Source organism: Microcebus murinus, chromosome 5, assembly GCF_040939455.1.
Source record: "Microcebus murinus isolate Inina chromosome 5, M.murinus_Inina_mat1.0, whole genome shotgun sequence".
Classification (NCBI taxonomy): Eukaryota; Metazoa; Chordata; class Mammalia; order Primates; family Cheirogaleidae; genus Microcebus; species Microcebus murinus.
Window position 1 is genome coordinate 70,577,658 of NC_134108.1, and position 25,223 is coordinate 70,602,880.

The 25,223-nt window shown below is 39.0% G+C and overlaps 1 protein-coding gene across 16 annotated transcripts in view; it reads left to right on the top strand.

Annotated features, from left to right (window-relative positions):
- Positions 1-795: 795 nt before the first annotated feature.
- Positions 796-25,223, top strand: part of SNAP91 (synaptosome associated protein 91) — a 135,649-nt gene continuing 111,221 nt past the window's right edge. For 5 of the 16 annotated variants that reach the window (XM_020287083.2, XM_076003146.1, XM_076003140.1 and 2 more), the window contains exons 1-2: positions 1,259-1,484; positions 2,367-2,526. In XM_020287083.2, the coding sequence (XP_020142672.1) occupies positions 2,397-2,526 (130 nt within the window). In that variant the 5' untranslated portion in view covers positions 1,259-1,484; positions 2,367-2,396. The other 11 variants (XM_076003141.1, XM_076003144.1, XM_076003137.1 and 8 more) reach the window with 7 other exon arrangements.

Here is a 25,223-nt window from a genome sequence, read left to right on the forward strand (position 1 = left end):
TTTTGTTTGCTGGATCACATGGTTAAGACTAGTATTTGAAACCGGGCATTGGTGGTCTTGAGCTGTCTTTCTTTAGTCATTAAGCTTCTAATTAGTGGCAAGTCCCAGCAGTTATGAAATCATGACCATACTGAACACTGCATCAGGTGAAGGAGACAAGTACACAACAAAATCTTGATATCTATAAGCAAGCACATATGGCCTCAAGGCTGAACAGAGACCATCTGTAGCCAGGAAAAAAATGTCAGGAAAATTGACAAATGAAGTTCTGATCTTAATTCTACTGTGAAAATTTTTTTAACAATTAGGTTAAGATAAATAACAACCTTTGAAAATATCAACACGTGAAGCTTTCAACCAAGTCCACATCCCTGTTTAGAAATTCATGCATACAATTCAAATTTACACTTGCCATTCAATTGACAGACATTCAATCACTATATTTACCTGACAGAAATTACTTTTTAAGGGTTTTCCTTATACACCCGAATGATTACTGTCGAATGTAATGTGGGACTCGATTAACGGCTTTGTTAATTATTTGTCCCTGCAGCAGACCTCAGTATCCGTTTAAGACCAAAGTGGCTAGAATTACCTGCCCACCCCGGTTTCCAATTGTAACTGAGACAAGTTACAGGAGCCCCAAGGAGCTGAGGACGCACAGGTAAGGGTCGCGGCTGGCCGGCAGAACCGGACATTTGAAATCTCCCTGCCCATCTGGGCCCCGGCTGCCTTTGACAGGCGGGCGTGTCAGAGACAGTGTGGGGGAGAAGGGGCTGGGCTCTGCCAGGCGGCGCGCGACGACGCCCTTGCCTTGGCCTTCACGGAGTAGGGCGGGAGCAGCCCGGTCCCCCGCCGGGCCCACGCCCCGGCAGCCCGGGGTGCATCCCGCACGCGGCGGGCAGGTGTGTGCGGTGCGCGCTCGCCCAGTGCGTGCGGGGTGCGGGGCCAGCGGGCGGAGCGGCTGCTGGGCGCCCCGCGGAGGGTGACTGGCTGGTGGGTGGGTGTCGGCCTCCCTGCCTCCCCCACCTCCCTCTCCACTCCCGGAGCTGGCCGGGGATGCTCGCGCGCGGCGCCCCCTCGCCTTTGAGCTCGCGGCCCCAGGGGGCGGCGTGTGTGAGTAGCCGGGAGGGGGGCGCCCGGCGCTCCGCAGAGGGCTCGCCCGGGTTTGTCCGCCGCCGTCACCTGACTCGCCCGAGGAGCCACAGCAGAGGTGGGGGCGGGGATGGGGACGCAGCGCGGAGCGCTAGAGAGACGCGGCGGCGCTGGCGGAGGAGACGGCGGCGAGCGGCTACCGGCTTCTGGGGCTCGGGCGGCGGGCGCCGGGACCGCGCAGCTGAGGGCGGGGGCCCGGCCAGGGCTGGAGGCATCGCGCCCCGGGGCACGGGGTCCGAGTGCGGTCGCGCACACCCACCCAGCGCGGCTTCCCCGGGCGGCCCAGGCTCCGCTCATCCTGCGGCGGGCGGCGCCGCTCCAGGGGCGGGGTGAGTAGCGCGGCCCGGCCCGGCCCCCGCCCCCGCGCCCGGGCCGCGCGGGCGTCGGGAGAGGATAATCCCGGGACGCGGGGAAAGGCTGCGGCCGGGTGACAGCTCCGCGGCGCGCTCGCGGCGGGCGGGGGCTGGCCTGAGCTGTCGGTCCGGCCCCGCTGCACAGCCAGGAAGGGTGAGGTGTCAGAGACTCGGCGCCTCCGCAGAGCCCTGGGGCGGCCCCTGCGGCGGGGTTCGGAGACCGGGCGGCGGGGGAAGGGGCGCGGGCGATGGGCCTCGGCGAGGCTCTGGGGACGGCGGCGAGGAAGGAAGGGGAGGCGAGGGCATAACATGGCGCAACGCTAGGATAATCTCCACCGCGACTGAGGGAGGACGAGCCCATCGCTGCAGCGGCGCGAAGAGGCGGAGGGAAGCGGCCAGGGCGTGGGGATCCGGTTCATTCTCCGAAGCCTGCGGGCTGCTAGGAGGAATCGCTGCGGGGGCGGGAGGTGGGCACCGGTGGACGCGGCAACCAGGGAACAAGCCCGAGGCACGCCGTGGCCAGCCCAGCACCCGGGGATGAGGTTGCAGGGAAAATGCTGATTGACAGGGGGGCTCCCAAGGCGGGCCTTATCGGACTCGTGCAGGGGAACGGGGACAGTGTCACGATGCTGGGGCTGGAGCCCGCGCTGGGGTTGCGCGACGGCCCTACTCGTGGCCAAGACTCCCTGGACCTCGGTCGCACGCGCAGGGCTTGGCGCGTCGCTGGCCCTGAGAGGTGGTGCCAGGGCGGGGAAGGAGGGGGAGAGAGCCGCCGTGCGGCGGGAGGAGGCAAGGCCTGGGTGTTCCGAGGGTAGGGTCTGCGGATCCAAGCGGACCGTCTCCCCTTCTTTCTTGCAGAAGAGGAGGTGGTAGACGCAGCCGGAGAAGATGTCGGGCCAAACGCTCACGGACCGGATCGCCGCCGCTCAGTACAGCGTGACAGGCTCTGCTGTAGCGAGAGCAGTCTGCAAAGCCACCACTCATGAAGTGATGGGCCCCAAGAAAAAGCACCTGGACTGTAAGCATCTCTTTATATAAGTGGGACATGCGCACGGCAGAGGCGCCCGGCATGCTGGCAGTGCGGCCTGGGCTTGCGGTCGATAACGCTGCGGCCTTTGGAACTCCCAGCCGGGTTGAAATCTCCAGTCGTGGAGGTGTCTCCTTCGGTTAGCCCCGAAACCTTGTCTTTTCAGTCATTTTTTTTCCTCCTGTCGACTTTCAAGGTCTTGGTGGAGGGGAAAACTATACAGATATATGCAGTACCCTTGAAATTGTACACCCTGGATGAGGCACTTTTCACCTCTTTTTTTTTTTTTCTTTCTCCATCACCCTCCCTCCTCCAGGTTAGAGGAAATCAGGGGTTGCACAGTCAAAACCAAAAATAAAAGATGGATTCATGGAAGGTCAAACTTATCACCCTAGCTCTTTCCTAAAGATATTTCAGACAATTGTAAAATGGTATCTTTTTCAGTGTTGCTGCTGAGGTTTCGTGTGCGAGCATGGGTGTGGGTGTGTGTCATGTGTCACCACACCAAAGTGAAATAAATTCAAGGTATTGAATGAAGAAATTGCGCTTCACAGATAATGGCGATTTCATTTTACACACCCTGGCACACTTCTTTGTCCTGTTCTCAGAAGATGCTGGATGAGATGACTGTGCTGTGGTCACAAAATGGATGTCCTTTCCCAGCTTTTGAGATGGTACAATTATAAATGAGAACATGTACTTCATAATTTTTTTCATAATTGGTTATTCGATGGAAAAAAACTTTAGTCTGGAATCTGTATGTTTCTGAAATATTCCATTTGATTAACATAGTACATTTTTGTTATTGAAGGGTAAACAGATTTCGAAAAAAACTTTTACCTGCTTTGGGTAGTGAAGACCCTCCTAAGTAAGGCTACCTCAGAATATATTCTGCAGTTGTTTTTCATTCTTTTTGACCTGCTTGGAATCTTCTGTCTTGTTATGATATTTGTTGGTAAAGATCAGTATTGGCATAAGAGACACAGGTATAGCCATATCCGTTTCCCCATCTGGCTTCCTTTGCCTGTTTTCTGGTTTTCTTTTGCCTGAGTCCTTCCCCCACTGTCTCCCTTGTGCAGCTGAGAAAATGGCATCAGTGTTAGAGCTGACTCTAGCTCTATTATCTGTATAAGCAAAGATTGATGAAGCTTACAGCTGGACGTTGTAAGATTTGTCCAGCCATGTGAACCTGTTGTCTCATAGAATATAACAATTTTCTTTCTAGAAGCTTGTCTGAGGGGAAAGCACCATTGTGCATTTCCTAAGGGAATGTTTAACAAAATTTATTGATTACAGTATCATATATTCTATATGCGTTATAGAGTTAGAGAGGCCACCAGGGCCAGGGTACCTAACAGAAGTGGAAATTATAAATTCATGACCAGCTCATTTTGCTGCAGCATGCTGAATGAATCAGTTAGCCATTTTTCCATCAGTTTCCCCACCTCTGGAAGGATGACTCATGTCTAAAAAGTGCATGTCAGTATAGAAAATCCTCGTAATAAAAGAGGTATAGGTTATGGATTTGCTATATGCTGATCTATCATGAAAATGATCAATCAGTATATTGCTAAATTTCAGAGAACATTCACAGATTAGAGCATTTCATTAATACATCACTCAGATAAAGGCTGACTTTCTGCAGATCTAAATATTTCATCACCTTAGTCTTTTAGATCTGGAAAAGTCTCTCAAAAATTTTGAAGGTGGGAGGTTTTTCAGTATCTCCAACATATGTTAGCAGTGGGGTGATTTTGAAGATGTGGATCATAGGGGGAGGATTCCATGTTAAAAGAAAGCAGCTGAAATAGGAACTGGTGTCAAATTACTAATATGAATAATAGTCATAAGAGCTAAATATTTATTGAGCAGTTACTGTATGCCAGGCACTGAACTGTATATTATTAATCCATCACCACTTATGGGTTTGGAGGGGATAATTCACTTTCATAGCTTTTAACCACTGTAGTTCCATCTATAATTTATTTAGTAATAGTCTCTATTGAGAATGGAGCAAAGGAACCATATTAGTCTAAATGGTCTAATCTCCAGAACACCCATTCTGCTTTCATGGTTTTGTGTGAAATTGACCATCACAACCCACATGCATATTACAATCTTTATGATATTCATGAAAGGAATTTAATTCTGCCACTTAAAAAATAACCAAAACCCAAGTACTAAGAAGTATTGGTTTTTCTTTTTGACGTTTTACTTTTCCTATAAGTCATATAATTTATCTTCCTCTTAAAATCAACATTTGGGTAGAATTTGGAAAGATAGATATTACACTACTCATATGTTCTATTCTAAGAAAAGGTGATATGGAAAACCTGATTATATATGTTATATTTACATGCATTATAAGAAGATTTTTTTTCTCATAATTCTTTGAGAAGTTTCTTTAAAAAGCAGTAGACTATTACTTCAGTAATTTATTCACAGGTTTTTAGTAACAAACCAGTTATAAAAGTGAATTATACTTGTTATTAAAACATGCAAACACATGACTAAGTTTCTTTATAGGCACTGATGCATTCTTAAATAGGTGGTGTTTTGGTTTTAAGAATATCAAATACTGGTTGGGAGTAAAAGAGCACAAAATGTAGAGTTTGGAGGTTAGAAACAAAAAAATTAATTTTTATTTGATTTGTATATAACTTTTTAGTTTGGAGTTTACATTGGAAGATTATAAGAATAGAATTTATGGTTCTATGAATTTTTTTAAGCTATTGGATTAATGTGGTACAGAATCTTTATGAAATATATATTTAATATAATTTAAAGTATAGCTTAAAAGATAATTTTTCTATTTAGATTGATAGGCCAAGAAAATTATTGTTAATTATGGCGATTTATAAAATGATGCTTAAGGGGATATGATTTATGATATACATTTGAAGAAATGATTTGTTAACATCTAAGGGCAGAATTACATACGGTAAAAAGGTGGAGATAAAGAAACTCTATACTCTTTCTTTTTTTCAATAACAGCATGTTTCTTGAAGGAAAAATGTATTCAGAAAACCATAACCATAGTCAGCAGTTATATGTTACATTTAAAGGATAATGGTAAACCTTAATTATTTAAATAAGGATTATATAATTTATGATACTTTTGGATTATGTAAAACTTTCCTTCCATATACCCTACCCTACTCTAATAGTGTTGCCTTTTGCAACTGAAAATTAAACACCTAACCAACATTAGTTTGACATGAATTTTTCTGGGTTCATCTGTACATCCTTGCCCCCTTTTCCTATAACTTCTTGTGCCTGTTTGATGGCATATAAAGCATCCACAAGTTTTCATCTTCTTGGTCATAGCTGTTTTATACTTCAGTGGGTTTTCCTTTTCTGTTTTGTAGTTGATGGCCTAAAGGACAACCCAAGTTAAATAAAGTAAAAAGATCTAGTAGAGTTCCCATTACCTACCCAATACTGTGTCAAGGTTAAACCAGAAAACAGAGTTGGCCCAAAGTAACACCTGCAGGGAGAAATTTGGAAAGTTTTGCAGCCCTGGTAAAAGATTTATTTCAGTTAATAGTGCTTATGAATGATTTCTATATATGCTACATTATTAAAGTACCCTATTTAAGATAATCAAAATTCAAACTTAGACATTACTATTAACATCAAAACAAACCTTAGGAAAAGCCAATTTGGTTATCAGTAATCCCATTTTCCCCCATATTAAACTTCCTGGAGGTTTTTAATAATATGCTTATCCCACAAAAAAAGCAAGTGCTTTAAGTTCTAAATCTCACATTTGAGAGAGATTAGAATTTTAGTAATGATTCTGTTCCTCCTAAATTAAGAAAAAATAAGATTGTATTTTTTTATAAGACTATCTGGTAAAGGTAGGAGATAGGGACTGTGTCTTGAGTCAAGATAAATATTGGCAAATTACCATAAAATTCTTGCTGCTTTAATTTTATTCATAAAATATATACAAAAAGTAAGACATTTTGTGAATAAAAATTTAAACCTAAAAGTTAGTTTGCTTTATATACATTTGCTCGGTACATATGAAATATATTTTGATTTATCGAAATGCTATTTCCACAACAATTCAGTGGATACCATATATTTATAGTTGTGATAATAGGTCTTTCTATAGTACTAAAAAGATCCAAAAAGCAAGCAAAACTTATTGAACAAAATTAATTAGAACAATTTGTAAAAAATTAGGGTAACTTTCAATATGAGAAGTATACTAACTTGCTGTAAACATATTTTACTTTGATTCCAACTATTCTCATTTAGCTATCTGTTATTGTCTAAACCACACCCTCTAATTTTTCTGTACCAGGGTATAATCTGTTCCTTTCTCTTGATTTCACCAGAAGATCCAGCCCAAGTGTGGAATGGTTTAGAACAGATTATCTTATTTTGGGGGCAGTCAAGAAGAGAGAGGGGAAATACACTTCTGAAAAGCATTTAATCTGATTATCACTCATACTATAAATCTATAAGGGGCTCAGTCCATGTGTTCCTGTAACCACAGTGTCCTAGAAGGGAGAACTTCTGCCAACCCTGACCCTCACGAGATCTCTTTTCTCCCTTCTAAGACACTGGCAAAGAGCCTTAGCTGATAGGAAGAAGCACACTTTAAAAACAACTTAAAAATAATTAAACAAGATTTATATCAGCTAGTGGAACAACAAGGATTTTTTTTTCTTTTGGATATTTTTACTTTCTCATTTTTCAAGGGAATTTTTTTAATGGTATAATGTTAAATATATTTGGGTCACTTTAGACCTTTTTTATTTTTCCAGTTAATGTGGTTAGCAGATCATTTCTTAGAACAAGTATAAAATTGGTAACTCAAATTGATTTCTAAAAAGTTGTTTTAGTGATTTAAAAATGCTTATCTGGAAAAACATATAAATTATATAGCCAGTAAAAAACATTCATACTGTGATTACAATGTTAGCTTTCAGCATTTTAGACTGGAATCTAGATTTTTGATACAATGCCATATTAGTCTTAATGTTTAATAAATGGCTGCTGAAGGCTCATTTGTAACTTAATCTGTGCACTAAGTTGCCGTGGATCTCCCTCTTAGCTTTTCACAAATAAATATCCTTTAAACATCTTACCTCTCCCTTTCAAATTCATTGATGCTAGGAGAGGGTGTTGTTCTGAGCTTATCTTGGTTTCAACAACTTGGTAAAGAAGGTCAGGAGTGCCACATGACCCTATTCCTGAAGGCTGAGTGAGGATGCTTTCATTACCAAATTGTATTTTAGGTTACTCAACTCCTGAGCCAGCACCTACTGAGAGAGCCTTCAAATATAATCAGGGTGCATTTAAATAATTTGATAAGCCATATTTCTTGCCGTTAAAAATGTTTTTTCTCAGTTTCATTTCTGTTGTGAATTCCTTTTATCTTTTTAGAGAAATATATTGTTTGCTCATAAGGGAAATGTTGGCTGTTTTTTCTTAGGCATTGATGTAATGTGAGAGTTGCTCTATTTTTTTCTTTCTCATAAAGGGGAGAATAGTTGTATGGCTTACCCCAGGGTCAATTGGACAATGAACTATGAGTAAGAAATGATGGACTCTCTTCTTTGGAGCAGTTAAGTGAAAGAACAAAGTGGAGAAAGAATTGTACCCTGGAGCCCACAGTCTTTCTGTAGCTGTTTTCCTGCCATCTCTTAATTTTTCCTGGGTATGGGGTTGTGGGGTGTGTGAGGTTCCCCCTCCAAGCCCCCACTGCTCACCCCACCCCACCCCACCCCTCCCCCCCAACCTTGTGGACTGAGGGTTTCTTTATTATGCATCTTTAAGGAGGATCTGGTGTCTTTTAAAGGATTTTGTGATATGCCATTCCTGCCTACTCAAGAGAGAGAGAAGCTGGATCTCTGCCTGCTTTGTGTAGTTTTGGTTTTTGACCTGATCATTTGATTATTCTCCTTTAGCACTTTAATTTTAAATTATACCTCTCCTCCTTTCTACATGAGTTATTCTCTCTGTCATACTTGTCTTTAACCTCTCTTTCTATCTTTCTTATAAGCATTTTTGAGTATCTCTATTCAACAAACAAAACCACCCACAGTCTTTGGACTCTGTGAGCTCTTCTAGCAACCAGCTTGTTATCCCTTGCTTTTATTTTTCACAACCAAGCTTCTTGAAACAGTGATAACTCGCCAATCCAAAGAAGAAAGACACAACTCTGCAACTCTTTAGATATCCTGTGTCTTTGATTGGCTTTATTCATGCACAAAATATTAGAATTACTCCTGGGTGGCAGGGATTCCCTACTCAGTTGCCCAAGCCACTAAACTAAGAGTTAGTCTTCATCTCCTAAATCTAATAGGTGATCAGTTATTTAAAAACTCTCTGAAATCTCCTTCTTCTGCATTAGTTTATATTAGTAATAAACCTCATCGATAAAATGAAGATTAAGAATAGTACCTACCTAACTTTGGGTGAAAAATAAGTGAGATAATACATTTAAAATGCCTATTCCAGTGCTTGACATATAAATATGCAATAACAATCAGTTATTACTAGCACTACTAGTGCTAACCATTGCTAATACAATTGATGCTGTTGCTGCTATTGCTACTACAAGTACCATTACTGCTACTATCAGCACTGTAACAATTACATATATATTCTCAGTGATTTGGCCGTTATTCTTCTCCATGCTTGTTTTTGCCCCCTCCTTGGAACTGTGTCAGTTTTTACTTTAATTCCAACTTTTCTCAGCTATAGTTTGGAAGTTATATATACTATATCTATTCTCATAGTGATTACCCTTAAAAATTTAATATGCATAAAGTCTAAAATAGATCAGTATCTCTTTTTTCTTCTCAAAGCAAAGGAATTTAGAAACTTTTACCCCCAACCACCCATTTCTAACTTATAAGCTATTATTGTTCAATGTTTTAGTTCTACTGTAGTTTTAACCTCCAAAGCTAGGCATTATTATTTGATATGTGCATTATTTATTTAGATACAACTCCCTTGTAAATGACTTCTTTGCTTACCATTCCTTGATTATGTCTAAGATTTTCTTGAACTATATCCTTCTGAAGCTCCTTCAGTGAGGCTCTTTAGTAGTAAACTATGTTTTTGTCTTTAAAAATGTTTATTTTGTTCATGATTTTGAAGGATAGTATATCTGTATGTAAAATTCTAGAATGACGGTTATTTTCTCCTTAAAGATAATATTTTATTCATTTCATTTCCACTGTTGCTCTTAAAAATTTATCCATCAGCCTACCTGCCTTTAGGTAATTCCTTTGATTTTGTGGCTGCTTTTATTTTTTATTTATTTATTTATTTATTTATTTATTTATTTATTTATTTATTTTATTTTTTTAAAGGTGATTGAGATCACTTTATTTATTTACTTACTTTTTTAAAATTTTTTTTTATTTTTTTATTTTTTTTTTAGACAGAGTCTCACTTTGTTGCCCAGGCTAGAGTGAGTGCCGTGGCGTCAGCCTGGCTCACAGCAACCTCAATCTCCGGGGCTCAGCGATCCTCCTGCCTCAGCCTCCCGAGTAGCTGGGACTACAGGCATGCGCTACCATGCCCGGCTAATTTTTTGTATATATATTTTTAGTTGGTCAATTAATTTATTTCTATTTTTTGGTAGAGACGGGGTCTCACTCAGGCTGGTTTCGAACTCCTGACCTTGAGCAATCCGCCCGCCTCGGCCTCCCAAAGTGCTAGGATACTTACTTTTTTTTGAGACAGAGTGTTGATTTGTTGGCCAGGCTAGAGTGAGTGCCATGGAGTAAACCTAGCTCACAGCAACCTCAATCTCCTGGGCTCAAGCAATCCTTCGGCCTCAGCCTCCCGAGTAGCTGGGACTACAGGCATGTGCCACCATGCCCAGCTAATTTTTTCCATATATATTAGTTGGTTAATTAATTTCTTTCTATTTATAGTAGAGACGGGGTCTCGCTCTTGCTTAGGTTGGTTTCGAACTCCTGACCTCGAGCAATCCACCTGCCTCGGCCTCCTAGAGAGCTAGGATTATAGGCGTGAGCCACCGTGCCCGGCCTTTGTGGCTGCTTTTAAAATCTTCTGTTTATCTTGTTCTTCCGTAGTATATGTGTGTCTAGATACGGCTTTCCTTTTGTTTATCCTATTTGGAACTTGTTTGGTTTCTTGAATCTGAGAATTCACATCTTTCATCAGTTCTGAAGAATTCTCAGCCTTTCAGTTATTATTGATTACTGCCTATACCCATTCTCTTTCTGTCCTTCAAATACGATTAGACATATGTTAGACTTTATTACATCCTTACATCTTTAAATATACCTTTCAAAGTTTCTAAGGCTTTCTTTTCTATTCTGCATGCATTGTTTTTCAGATATTTTCTGGTTCATTTATTATTTCTTTAGCTGTATTTTGTCTGTTTTTCCACATTCTTAGGTTTTAATTTTATTCATTTATATTTTTCATTTTTGAAGTTTTTCAAATTTGTCCCCTTTTTTGGATAACATATGTTTCTCACTCATATATTTTTGAGTTCCTCTTTTATTTTTTACCATTTTATACATAACTAATTTTATATTCTATATCTCATAGATTCATTATGTGAAATTCTGTTTCTGCTATTTTTGCCTGACCCTGAATCATGACATTTCCTCATGTTTTTGTAATTTTAGACTCTGAGGTCATGTTGGCTAGGACTTCATCTGTGGAGCCTAGGGTCACCCTGGAAAGCCTAGGGTCACCTAGAGAGAATTTGTATTTATTTCAGATAGCAGATAGGTCCCGCAGGTGCTGCCATCCTAGAAGCATCTGAAGTTCGTTTTTCTACTCTTGGAATTTCCCATCTAGTGCATGTTCAGGTCCATAATCTTTATCCATAATTTGAAAATCCAGAAAGTTCAGAAAACCAAAATTGTTTTTGGAAATCACTTGGTGGCAAAAGTTGAACTGATGTAGTCTTTATACTACCATCATGAAGTTCCATGTATTGAGCTACAGAAATATTGTCTTATTATGGTGTACTGTTCAAATTATACCGAATTATTACTTAATATATGGTGTGTATATGATAATACCTTTGTAGAATCTTAAAAATCATGAATTCTGAAACATATATGGTCCTCAGGGATCTTAGATATCGGATTGTGGATCTGTAATATAAATTTTTTTTTTTTTTTTTTTTGAGACAGAGTCTCGCTTTGTTGTCCAGGCTAGAGTGAGTGCCGTGGCGTCAGCCTAGCTCACAGCAACCTCAAACTCCTGGGCTCGAGCGATCCTTCTGCCTCAGCCTCCCGAGTAGCTGGGACTACAGGCATGAGCCACCATGCCCGGCTAATTTTTTATATATATATCAGTTGGCCAATTAATTTCTTTCTATTTATAGTAGAGACGGGGTCTCGCTCTTACTCAGGCTGGTTTTGAACTCCTGACCTTGAGCAATCCGCCCGCCTCGGCCTCCCAAGAGCTAGGATTACAGGCGTGAGCCACCGCGCCCGGCTGTAATATAAATTTGAATTATAGACTTCAGCAAGGGGAAAAAAAGCTATGGATACAAATGCCCCAGAGATATCTGCCCCCAAACCCCACTCCAAATACTCAGAATTTAGTATGAGTGGGACATATTTTTCTGCCGTCTCTTATTGCTGGAAGGTATTCATTTTTATTGGGGTTTTCCCCCATTAATTTTCCTAAGAGAGTAACTCTTTGAGGATCCCAGCTTTGTGTGGGGGTCTCAGTTCCATCTAGTCACTTTGTTTAGTGGTAAAGGCCTTGCTTGTCTCCTGTTTTCCACAGGGCTGTTAAAATCTAAGCCTCTAGGCCACTCAGACTAACACATGCTTTCAGGCTAGCCTTCTCATCAGTATTACTTTACCATGTGGTTTTCTGCAACTTCGTTCTTTTTTGGTCCTTGGGATTGCTTTTGTTTTCTTGTGAATTCAGCCAAATGGGTGGAATGATACCTGTAGTATTTATCTGGGTTATCAGGTGTTTTTTCCTTGATAGTTCACCTATATACTAGATATGCAAGCAGCCTGTTTTTCTATCCTTTGTTTTTGCCTACATGCGCACACACCCACCCACACACACACACACACACACACACACACCTGACAGTTCATTCCTGAACTGCTTTGGAATTCATTAGATTCACTATACTCTGCACTACTTTTGGGCCTTTGAACATGCTGTGTCTATGTTTTAATATCTTTTTAAAAGCTCATGTCTAAACTTTTAGCTTTAGATATTCTTTCTCAGCACTTAGATGGCTATCCGTGTGTATATCTCTGTCCTGCCACTCCCAGAGCTGTGGTAAGATTCCGTTTAGTGGTTTTTTTCTTCCTCCGGTCTGCAGTTTCTTGAGGCTGCCTTATCCCTAACACCAATTGTAGCTTGGTAGCAGGTTTTAGTAAATATTTGCCGAATGATTTTTTTATTACACTTTGTTTCCCAAATTTTAGACACTTTGTTGTCATAAAATTTCTATTTAAAAACTTTACTTTTACCTGCTAACTTTCAGAAGAGAGAAAGTTAACTTGACCTGTTTTCTCAAACCACTATAAAAACAAAAGAAGTGTAATATTGGAGGAAAACAAACAAAAAACATTAAATTGCTTAATGTACATAATTATCCTCTCAATACTTGTATTCTTGTGATATGACAAAATTTTAATTTGGGGAAAAATATAACCTTGATATGAAAAGTTACAACAATGAGAAAGTTGGTAAATTGGGGGGGAAGTTTACATTTTCAGCAATTACTTTCAGTGTCAAGGCTTTCAGCAGCTTATTTAGCACAATCCCATTATTTATTCATTTAACAAATATTTGGATATCTTCTAAATGGCAGGAATTGTTTCAGGAGGCAGGGATACCAGGGTGAACAAGATTCACACCGCCATTGGCATCAGAGAGCCTATGACTTAGTAGGAGAGACAGAAAATGAAAAAAATAATTACAGGTGATTCAAAAGGAATTAAGTTTTAATGGTGTGGGGAGGGGCAGGTAAAGCTACAGTGAAGGTACATTGCAGGGGGAGGGATGTTTAAGCCCAACTTGAACAATGAGTGAGACTTACGTGGGTGAGGTGTAGACAAGGGCTGCTGCAGACTACTGCCTAGGAAGAGGCTCACAGAGAGCAAGGCACGTCTTAGGAATATAAGGAAGTTGAGGATTGCTGGAAGACTGAGTTTAAGAGGGCAGAGAATGTTAAGAGAAGACATGTTTTAGACAACCCCAAATCTGGAGGGCCTTTTGGGCTGGAGAGAATCTTAGTTGTCCAGCATTTTTGCTGGACAAGAGTTGTCTAGCTCTTCATTTTTGCTGCTTTCCCAGGAGTCAAAATCACACATTCCATATGTGTTAATACTGAATAATTCTTATCTACCTGTCTTGAGCAGGTGCCCTGATGTATCATTGCTTTGTTCACCTAGTCTGGTTGCTACATCTATTCTAGAAAATCTCACTGTAATCTCACTATTAATTGGTTAGTGTCATAGTGTACAGCTTATAGCCCTTCCAACATCTAGCTAAATACATAGAACATGGCTTAATGTAGTTTTGTCATGGTGTTTTCCCCCTTAACCCATCAAGGTTGCAGTAGTTCATGTTTTTCTGGTCTCTTCATTAAGCATTCTAACATGTAACACTCTGGTTTTGGCTACCCTTGAATGAGCATGAGTGTACCCATGAGTGTACCTCTGAGGGAGATTGATTTGAGGCTCGGCTAATGAGTGGGTTGGACCAACTGTTTAACATCTGCATCTCCTCACTGTTTTGTGGTTTTTACTTGTTCTTTTTTCCCACAATAATAGTCATCATGGTTCCAAATGAGTCACCTAATTTTTAGCTATATTATTGCTTTTGTGAAGAACTGTGTGCTATAGTGACATTACTATGCCAATGATCTGTTCCATATATATATATATACACACATACACACACACACACACACACACACACACACACAAATGGAATAGAGAGTTTACTTTGGTCCCTATTGCCGATTATACTAATCATTTCATGGACTAGTACTGTGAATTAAGAAAGAAGTCCTTCTTCAGTTCGGCTCAGCATTACTTTCTCAGGTGGAAAAATAGTATGAATTGAGCACTCAATTGGTGGGAGTATAAATTGATATAAATATTTAGGAGGGAGGATTGACAATATCAGACAAAACCCTTGAAAAATCTTTTGACCAAGCAATTTGACTTCTATAAATTAATCTCAGATAAATTATTAGAAAAATATTTTATTTCCAAAAAATAGTTTGTTGCATCAATGTATTTATAGGAATACAAAATTGAATACACCTAAATACTTGATTAAAAAATTATGGTGTTTCCAAACAACGAAATACTGGGCAACCTTGAAAAATTAGATGGTCAAAGTAGAAGGACAATTTATGAGGTATGGTCCAGTTTTCATTTTTTAGAGTGTGTATATGCCCATAATACATATTTTGGAAAAATATATGCCAACATGTTATCTGTGTGTTGAAGGATTTTTTTCCTACTTTATACCCATATTAGTCATGACTATTGTGGTTACAGGTTACAGGAATATAGATTAAACTAGTTTAGGCAAAAAGAGAAACATTTTGGTCCTTTTAACCAATATGAGGAGAAGACAGGGGTGAAGATATACCTGTCTAATAGTTGTTCAGGATTCTCCCTCCACATCCTGTTTCTATTTCTCACTGTAGTAGTGAGGCACCTTCTTCATTCTTGCAGACTAACTTTCTCAATATATCTGGAAGTGTAATGAACTAAAGCTCCCAGGCTCACATCATCACAGCCTCACTGAGAAAAGTGAGCTTTCTTCCTTGAGCTAGAGTTTTACAAAATCACAGGGAAGAATTCTGATTTGCTCAGCTCAGGTCGTGGTTGATCCATGTATTGACATGGTCCTGTGATTGTCAGTCTCAACCAGAACTACATTGTTGGGAATCCCAAAAGCTAGTGACTTGATACAAGTTTCATTTCTTGCTCATATCACACTCTGCTGTGGATGGCTCCTTCTCTCTAGGGATTCTGCCACCTAGGGCTTCAGTGTCCTCCACTGGATCCAATGCATCTGGCGAACAGGGGAAGGAAGACAAAAAGGGGAGTATTACAGGAGAAGATTTAGATCCAGGCCTAGACATCATTTCTACTTGTGTTCCATTGGCAAGAACTCTGTTGATGGCCTCACCCAAATGTAGGTGAAGCTGGGAGATGAAGTCTAGCTGTGAGTGTGAGCACAGGAGAAGAATATTGGATGTGGACACAGCATTGACTCTGCCATGCACTTGGTTTGTCACCTGTCTCTTAAAAACACTTCTTTTATTTCACTGAGATCCCCAGAGATCTCACTGCTATAGTAGTATGATCATAAATATCTAGCAATAAGTTGGCCTGATCAAGTCTAATATCAAGTCTGATATTAATCAATTGCCTTAAAATATGAGTGATGCAAAGCATATTTGAATTTAAGTACCCAGAAATTTTTTTGAGTCACTTAGGTACCCACATAGATATGGTTTCTTTTTCAATTTAAGTACCCAGAAATTTTTTTGAGTCACTTAGGTACCCACATAGATATGGTTTCTTTTTCAATTTAAGATAATTCTTGATTCAGCTGTTTAATACTGTTATTTTTTTTCAGTGAGGCCAGATGATTCTGGAAATAGATGACTAATGGCTAGCAAGTATTACAGATTAATCCTGGCATTCTTTTCTGCAGAGCTTCGATTTGGCCTCAGAGTGCATCCATATACATTGCTTCAGATTGCCACTGTCAATCATAGTTGACACTTAAGATGAAACAGACTTGCTAGCCCTAGCCTAGGCAATTTATCCATGCTAGATACTAAGGCAGGCTGCTCACTGGATTTACACAGACACACACAATTGGCATTTAGCATGGATGGTTCTAAGCCTCGGATTCATCTGCCAGTGGCCTTGTCTTTATAAGCTATTAATAGTAATTCAGTGATTTGTGTGGTTAGGGCCTAGGGAGAAGTTCTTCCCCTCTGTGCTTGATAGTAAAAGGTGGTGCTACTTGATTTTATATTTTGCATCAGTAGAGACAGTTATAGCTAGTATGAGACAGAAAAAGGATGTTTTGAATTATGCATTTAAATTTTAAACTTCCTACAGTCATCAAGTCTGATATTAATCAATTGCCTTAAAATATGAGTAATGCAAAGCATGTTTGAATTTAAGTACCCAGAAATTTTTTTTGAGTCACTTAGGTACCTACATAGATATGGTTTCTTTTTCAATTTAAGATAATTCTTGATTCAGCTGTTTAATGTATAATACATTAGCAATCTCTCTTTTCCCATAAGATTTAAGTGAAGAAAAAAATAAAGGGGCTCTCTAGGGTGAACGACAGCCTGACATGTGGGTAGTTTCTGTGCCTGGCACAGGTATGCGATTGATCACTGTCGTTCTTACAAAGCCCTATGAAGTAAATACTCTTCTCCGCAGTGTGCAGAGGAGGAAAAAAAGGCCCAAGGAGGCTAAGGAATCATCCAAGGCTCTGCAGCTAATTGGAGAGGGGTGAGATCAGGATTTCTCCAGGGGTCCTAACTGCAAGAAAACTCAGGATTTTTATTCTTTTGCATCATGTTTTTTGCTTGTTGTCTGCCTCTAGTGTCACAAGTAAGAATAATTTATAACAAAACCAAAAACAGGGAAAATGCCAAGTGATTGTTTTAGGGAGGAAAAAAATGTAATGAGATCCAAAGGTGGTTCATTAGCTAATTATTTAGATGGATAAGTCCCCTGTAAAGTCTGTATCTGTAGCTAATGAGAAAAAATTAAAGGGGGGTGGGTTCAAATGACTGTTTTTGAGCCAATCTTACCCCCTATCAGTTTTGTCTTTTGATGATTTGCTACTGAAGCGTTTATTTTAACATACTTATTAATTAAGGACCTTGGGAGGTGGTGGGAAGGTACAGGCAGAAAAAGCACTGATTTGTGATCAGAGGACCTCGCATAATTCCAGGCTCGGTTGCTTTCTGGCTGTGATCTTGGCCAGATTAATTTCTTTGGACCTCAGACTCCTCTTTTGTAAGGCACCATGGGGTAATGGTAACATTTAAATGAATACATTTGTTTAAAATGGTAATAACATCAACAATAGACTTCAATCCTAAATTACTCTACAAATTATTGTTATTAGAGAAAAAAGACTTTGAGGCCCCAACAGTTACCATCCTAGGTATCTTTCAGGTACTGTATGTAGCAATAATTATGCAAAAAGAGCCCAGACTCAGCTGCTCTGGTCTTATCTGTGATGTCTGCTTGAAAGATGAAAAAGTTTATTCCTAGAGATATGAAAAACAAATGGGGCAATTAAACCTTTACTGTATGATTTCCTAATTTTGTTTTTGTTTCTTGACAAATTATCAAAATGTAACTTATATTTGATTAAAATCATTTCCTAAAGTGAAAGACAAATAACTTTGGAATGTCTGTCATGGCTTATATCTTTATTAGTGTAGATTACTGAGACTTGATGCTATAGGCTTATACTTGGTACTTTTTAGATATTATTTTAAACTTCAAAATGAGATTTTTAGTGAAAGAGTGTTGTTGCTTCTTTAAGAAAATAATGCAGTTGTCCATTGAAGGGCTTAAGATAGATAGGAAGCAATAAAATTATATGGAATGACTTTATTATCAGGCCTGATTCTTTGTAGTTAATATTTTATGCTATTCTCAGGTTACAGTTGAAGACATAAATGGAAATGGAGAGACACTAAACAATACTCTTTTGCATTAAGCACTAATTTCCAGTGAGGAAAGATTTATAGAATATTTAGGGAAAAAGTTGGCCTAATAGGGAAGTTAATTAAAAAGTGATGGTCAGTAGTTGTGCATCTCAATTTACATCGTATGTACTAATAGTGAAATGTATTTGGACTTTGACAATTTTTAGTACTAGTAAAAAGGTGAACAAAACTGAGTAGAACCATATAACTAAATTCATTCAATCAATAATGTTAAGGTTACTGATGTTCATTGTTTGGATTCAAGACATTTTAAAAAACTGTTAGTGGACAATTGAGTCATTTTAAAATTTACATGTAAGAATTTGTTCTCCTAGCTATCAGTAAGCTGTGTAGTTGTGGCTAAGGATTTATAACATTTAATAAACTAATTGACCAGGTATAACTTTAGACAGGTTATAATTTATAGAGCTTGTCAAAATCTTAAGCAGGTCATAATTATGAGATATTTTATTTTTAAACATTTTTGTATGTTGTTTTCTTATATATATATTTTTAAATTATTACACTCAGCCAGCCTCTATTTAAAAGTGTGAAAAGGGCAAATGTCTGCCTTGACTTGGAAGAACCATTTTGAATTAAACTTTTAATCTTAATAACCCAGGGATTAATTATCCAGTAGTAGAGCATTAGCATTTGAAATGCATAAAAAATTGAGTATTAGCAATTTCTATATCACAGTGTGACACATTGTGTATATCAAATCTTGGTTATTTTATTTAAAATAGTGTTATATTATAGCTTAAATAATTTTCTTTATATTGTATGAAAGTTCTTAGAAATATTAATGCCTTTCTCATACTAATTTAATAATTATTTTTAGGCTGCTAGTTAATATCAGAACCAAACTAATACCACCCATCTCATTTCTATTATTAATATGTGTACATCACAGAAGAGGTAACAGCTCAGAGATGTTAGGGCATGAGATAGACAAGCAGAAATTGCCCATTACAAGACTTACTTGTCTATCTTCAACTAAAGATTCACTATTCTTGTTTCAAACTTTATCCCTAGGGAAATGCATAATGTTTTAGTGCTGTTGGTCTTCTCTTTCCTTAGAGGTGTATCAGTCAGTATGAATATAAGCAACTAAAGAGAACACTTGTTCAATGTATCTGTTGCTCTAGCAGAGAATTGAGTATTTTATTATTAATGAGTAACTGAGCTGCATTGTGTTTTCTTAGACCTACAAACCTTGTTTCAGCAGGTGCTTCCTAATTTTGAGATCTCAAAATATGTTCAATTCTCTTGTGAGTTATACAACAAAAGAAGGATAAGAAGAGCATGGGTTTCTTAAAAAGTTGTGACAAAGGAGAGGTACTTGAGAAATTTGTTACGTTTGTTTTGGATCACAGTCTTACTCATTCCCTAAGAACAGGTTTGTTTATCATAGTAGTATTAGGGAGTACTTCTTGAAAAAATTTCAAATACTCAAGTTGTTGCTTTTGTGCCATAAGCATTAGGAAAACCCTCAATAGTGATGCTCCCTTTTATCCTTGTGTTGAAGGAAACTTACTTGAGAGTATTTTTATATTCACCATGACTATTGACCATCATTTTTAATTAACTTCCCCATTTTATATCAAAAATGCAAAGAAAATTTCAACTGATTGTTCAGAGATAGGGTGGAGTAGGAGGAAATCATTAAGATTAGCAAAAATGTTTTAATATGTAAAATGAAAATAAAGTAAATGATTAGAAATGGAAAGGAAGTAAAATGGAAGGAAAAATGAAGACAATTATAGTAATCTATGTAAGAAAAAATTTTATACCCTGAAAAGTACAGAGTTAAATGCCAAAATAGAATATGTAAGATATAAAAGAAAGAAAGATGAGACAACTGACCTGAAGAAATAGGAGGTTTGGAGACAAATATTTGACATAGATTAATAGAAAATTAAGTATATGATAATTATATTCATAATTTTTGAGGAGTGATGTCAAATATTATTTAACAGATTATTTTCTAAATGTGTGACCTCATTCTTTTCTTTCCTGTCTTCTCTTATGATCTTTGTACTTAACATAGAGAGTGAAGGGAGCACCCTTGTATTGAAATTGAGTCGATTCTTACTAGGTTTTTAAAATATTTATCTCAAAACTATTTTGAGGTTTCCATTCTTAGGGCTTGTTTTATGTTTACTTTTTCTAGTAATCTACCATTTCTTACCATTCTTTGTATGAGTAAAATATATCAAGTTTCATTTATCATTGCTGTAGTCAACAATTTTTATTGGAGGCCATAGCACATTATTCTAGGTGGCAGTATTCTTGCTTTTCTGGTTTTATAATTTGGTAGGAGAACAAAAACAGAATTGTTTAATTTTTAGGGATTAATTGGATGATTGTTCAAAAGCTGTGCTATGTAGTCTCATAGACATGTTATAAAAACCTTAGTATAGGCCGGGCGCGGTGGCTCAAGCCTGTAATCCTAGCACTCTGGGAGGCCAAGGTGGGCGGATTGCTCAAGGTCAGGAGTACAAAACCAGCCTGAGCAAGAGCGAGACCCCATCTCCACTATAAATAGAAAGAAATTAATTGGCCAACTAATATATATAGAAAAAATTAGCCGGGCATGGTGGCACATCCCTGTAGTCCCAGCTACTTGGGAGGCTGAGACAGCAGGATTGCTTGAGCCCAGGAGTTTGAGGTTGCTGTGAGCGAGGCTCACGCCACGGCACTCACTCTAGCCTGGGTAACAAAGCGAGACTCTGTCTCAAAAAAAAAAAAAAAAAAAAAAAACCTTAGTATATTCCAGTATAAAGAAATGGCTGACAGTTCAGGTACCATGATGGCTGCTCTGTTAGCAAACTGTTTTGGCCTGCCACCAGCTTCCCTTTCTTTGGGTGGTCCTAAATATCTTTGTCCATAATGCTGCAGATATGATGGTGGAAGGTGTTCTCTAAGCCCCACTCTCTGAGCCGTGATGGGTGGCACACTGAAGCTGAAAGATCTTAGAGCAAGGTGGCACCTTTGCTGCCTCTGAGCAATACTTAGGTTCACTGGGGCCTCAGTAAGCAGAGGGTCTTCCACGAGCCTACCACTTAATGAGATGCTGTGGGAAAATAGAAAAGACACAGCAGCCACTACTGAAAGTCTCGTAGGATAGATATGTAAATAAACCAATAATAACATACCATTATAAGTGGAAGTACAACTGATGTGTTGTGAGAGCACGGAGGAGAGAATGGCCAGTTTTGCCTGAAGGGAGTCAGGAAAGGCTTTTCAAAAACAATGATGTTTGGCTGGGTATTAGGGAACAGATAGGAGTTTGCCAGACAAAGAAGCGTGACTGCCTGTGGCATATTTAGTGTGTAGTGAAAAGAAAAGAGAGGTAGGGCGGGGCTGTGTAGATAGAATCACTGAGGCCAGCCCTACATTTTATTAAGCAGTGAGACACCAATGCAAACTTTTAAACAGGAGAGTTCCATTATCAGATTTATTTTTTAGGAATATACATCTGGTTATGTAGAAGATGGCTGCATTAGAGCAAATGGAGACTAGATAAAAAGATGATACAGTGAGTTAAGAGGTAACAAAAGCCTGAATAAGGAAATTACCAAGGGAATAAAATGGGGAGGCTGGATCTAAAAGAGATTTTAATGTGGAGGCTATGGAACCATATTTGCAGTATAAGGGGAAGAGATAGGAGACCAGGAAAACCTAACATTTTAAGTTTGGCCCACAATAGAGTCAATATTCAAGTGTTTGAAAATATTTTTAGACATCTCACATGCAAAACACCCAGGACTGAAGCCTTATCTTTCCCACCCCCCAACTTTATCCCATCTCAGCCATCTGCCTCTAAGTTGATAGGAATTCATCTACTCAGTTGCTCTAGCCAAAAACTTTGAAGTCTTTCTTGACTCCTTTCACTCTCTCCTGCCCCATTTTCAGTCAGGCAGGCAGACTCATTGGCTCTGCCTATCTGCAAAATAAATGTGGATCCTGCCACCTCCGCAGCCACCACCAATCCCAGCTGCCATCATCTCTTACCAGGATTATTGTAATAGCTGCCTAAATCTGTTTCTGTCCTTCCCCTATTCCCAGAAGTGTATTCTCAGCACAGCAGAGTGATTCCAGTCATGGCTCTGCTATGCTAATAACCCTCATTTCACTTAGCTGAAAATCTAAAGGCTTGATAATGGCCTTCTGTGCTCTGTAGAATCTACCCTCTCGTCCCCTCTGCCTCACACTGAGCTCCAGACACACTTGGCCTCTTACTGCTTCTGAGCAAGTGTGACCCACACCCTGCACTGACTGTTCCTTCTTGAATGAATGAATACCTTTTCCCTGAATACCTAACTGGATAAGTGGATAAGTGAAATGGCCTCTGCCCAATATGAGCTTACACTATAGAAGGAGAAAAAGAATAGAAGTAGAAAGAAAATCATATTATTAATCATACTATTAATTATCTTTAAGTTCTTGGGCACACTGTGGTACAAGTATAGGTTAGAAGTTCCAGTACAATTACATTTTAGCTGAGTCTCTGGCGAACTTCATCACAAACATATGATCTACTTAGGATATTCTTCTATTCATTGTTATTTCCTGAAGGACATAAAAAAATTTGCTATTTTTTCCTTAAAACAGTGTTTTTCATCATCATAGTATTAGGTGAGAGCAACAGAAACTGTGCAATAAGCATATGTTCATTTGAAGTCACAGATATTTTATCATAAATCCTCCCAAACACCTCACTCTATCTATGTTACAAGAACTCATCAAATCCAAGTATGAGTTCAACAAGCTGAAGAGTTAATGGGTAGATGACATGAGGCATAAAAGACCCAGCTAACTGTGATCAAAGCAGTCATATAAAACCCTGTATTATGTCCATTGTTTAGTACCAAAACTTAATAAACTTGACCTTTTTAAAGGACTTACATTTTTATATAAAAATTATTATCCAAGAAAGCCAAAACCTAGTGAACATCATTTATTCTTAAAGCAAGGCACTAAAAATGCCTTAATGGGCTTTCATGCCCATCAACAAAAAAAGACATTATTGTTAATTAGCAAAATGGTACAGTTAACACACTAGGAGGAATGCTCTATTTTTTTCCTAATAAGCTCTATAGAAGTTGGCATTCATTTTATGCTTACTCAGTTGTATTCTCATAGGAAATAGCAGTAAAGAAAAGTTTGATTAAGCTCTACTAATTGAAATTAGAGTTGACAAATTTGGTGTTATTCATTGAATCATTCCATTAATCCAAATGGATGTAGTCATTGGTCTAAAAGATGTTTAAGCTGTAGTACATTACGCTCAAAATTTAGCTGGACTACCTAAAGCACTAGATAATATAAAAGCATGAAAGTGATTGTATCCCCATATAGTGGCTTGGGCCCAAATTGAGTCCTAAATTTAAGTAATTTATTACCTGAATTAGTCACCAAAGACCTACTAGCCACAGTTTAAAGCACAAAGCTTTGTCACTGCTTTAAACAAAAGAGACTCTTCTTTAATATTTAAACTCTAATAAAACTCATTACACTCTACCCTCTGTTAGTTGTTAAATACCTCTGTGGCCAGCAATTCTTAAAAAACTAAATAGTGAATTTTATTATGAGTTATATAAATGTGAACTGCTTATTCAGAAGGGTGCTTGATCTTATCAAAATAGTGTTTAACTAAGTAGCCAGAGAACACCTGAGAGACTTCATCCAATTTCATCTATTCTGCAGGCTTGATCCAGGAAGAACTCAAATAAAAGACATAAGAAAAAATAAGTGTTGATCTGAATAAGTGTAGGATATGAAAGACGGCTAGAATTTAGGCAACTAAGGTAATAGCAGAGTGTTGGTAGGTTTACAACAAATGCTTAATCAACCTCTGGTCTGCATCCACTATTCTAGATCCTTGGGGTACATTAATGAACCAAACAGATAATAATGCTTTCCTTATAGAGTTTACATTTGAGGTAGGACTAAATGAGTCAATAAGCAATAAATACAATAAGTAAGTAAATTGGGTAATATGTTAAAGATAAAAAGAACTATATAGAAAAAAAGATGAAAGCACAGATGTGGGTATTCGTTAGGAAGGGACTTGAATGTGAGATGAAGACGACTGGCCTTTGTAGGTGGTAGGCCATTGAAATTGTGTAGAGCAAGAGAATGATCAGTTCAAAGAGATGCTTTGAGAATCTCAGTTTCACGGAGTGCAGAGAGGATTGGAGGGATGGGAATCCCCTGGGGGGACTTCTTAGAAGTCCAGGAACAGGTTCCACAGGGTTGATAGTGGTGGTTATAGGGACATTGGAAGGAATGGCTAGAATTGAAGAGATCAAGTTCATGACATGTAGTATGGCATTGACATTAGAGAAGGGGTCAGAGATAACAGAGGTTCCAACTCTAGTTTTGCCCCATAGAAGTTACACTTGATCTTAGCCAAAAGGCCGAGAAGTGTTGCCTCATAGAAATTAAAGAAGAAATTAAGCCCTGTGTGATAGTCTTATAACTTGCTGAAAGTAAGGATGCTCTTTGTGTTGGCCTAACTTGAATTTTTTTTTTTTTTTTTTTAGACAGTCTCACTTTGTTGGTCCAGCTAGAGTACCATGGTGTCAGCCTAGCTCACAGCAACCTCAAATTCTTGGGCATGAGCAATCCTACTGCCTCACCCTCCAGGAATTGTTTTAAATAACAATGAGGCGGATATTTTCTGACAGGGAAAATCAAAGTGTTTATTATTTCCTTGATTCTCTCTCTTAGTCTATGCCAAGCAACACAGCAGGCGTTGCTGTTTCTCCTTAAAGCCCTCTGGCCTCAAACTGTAGGGGTTACTCTATTTGTGGGTGGCACAGGGGGGATTTCCCTCAGCCAGCAGTAACGCTCTGCGGGTACGACCAGACAACTGTGTCAATGTGGGCTATGTTCTAACCATTTTTATAACTTTCCCTGGAACTGTGTCATCTAATCATAATTCTTGCCTTCTTTAGACACC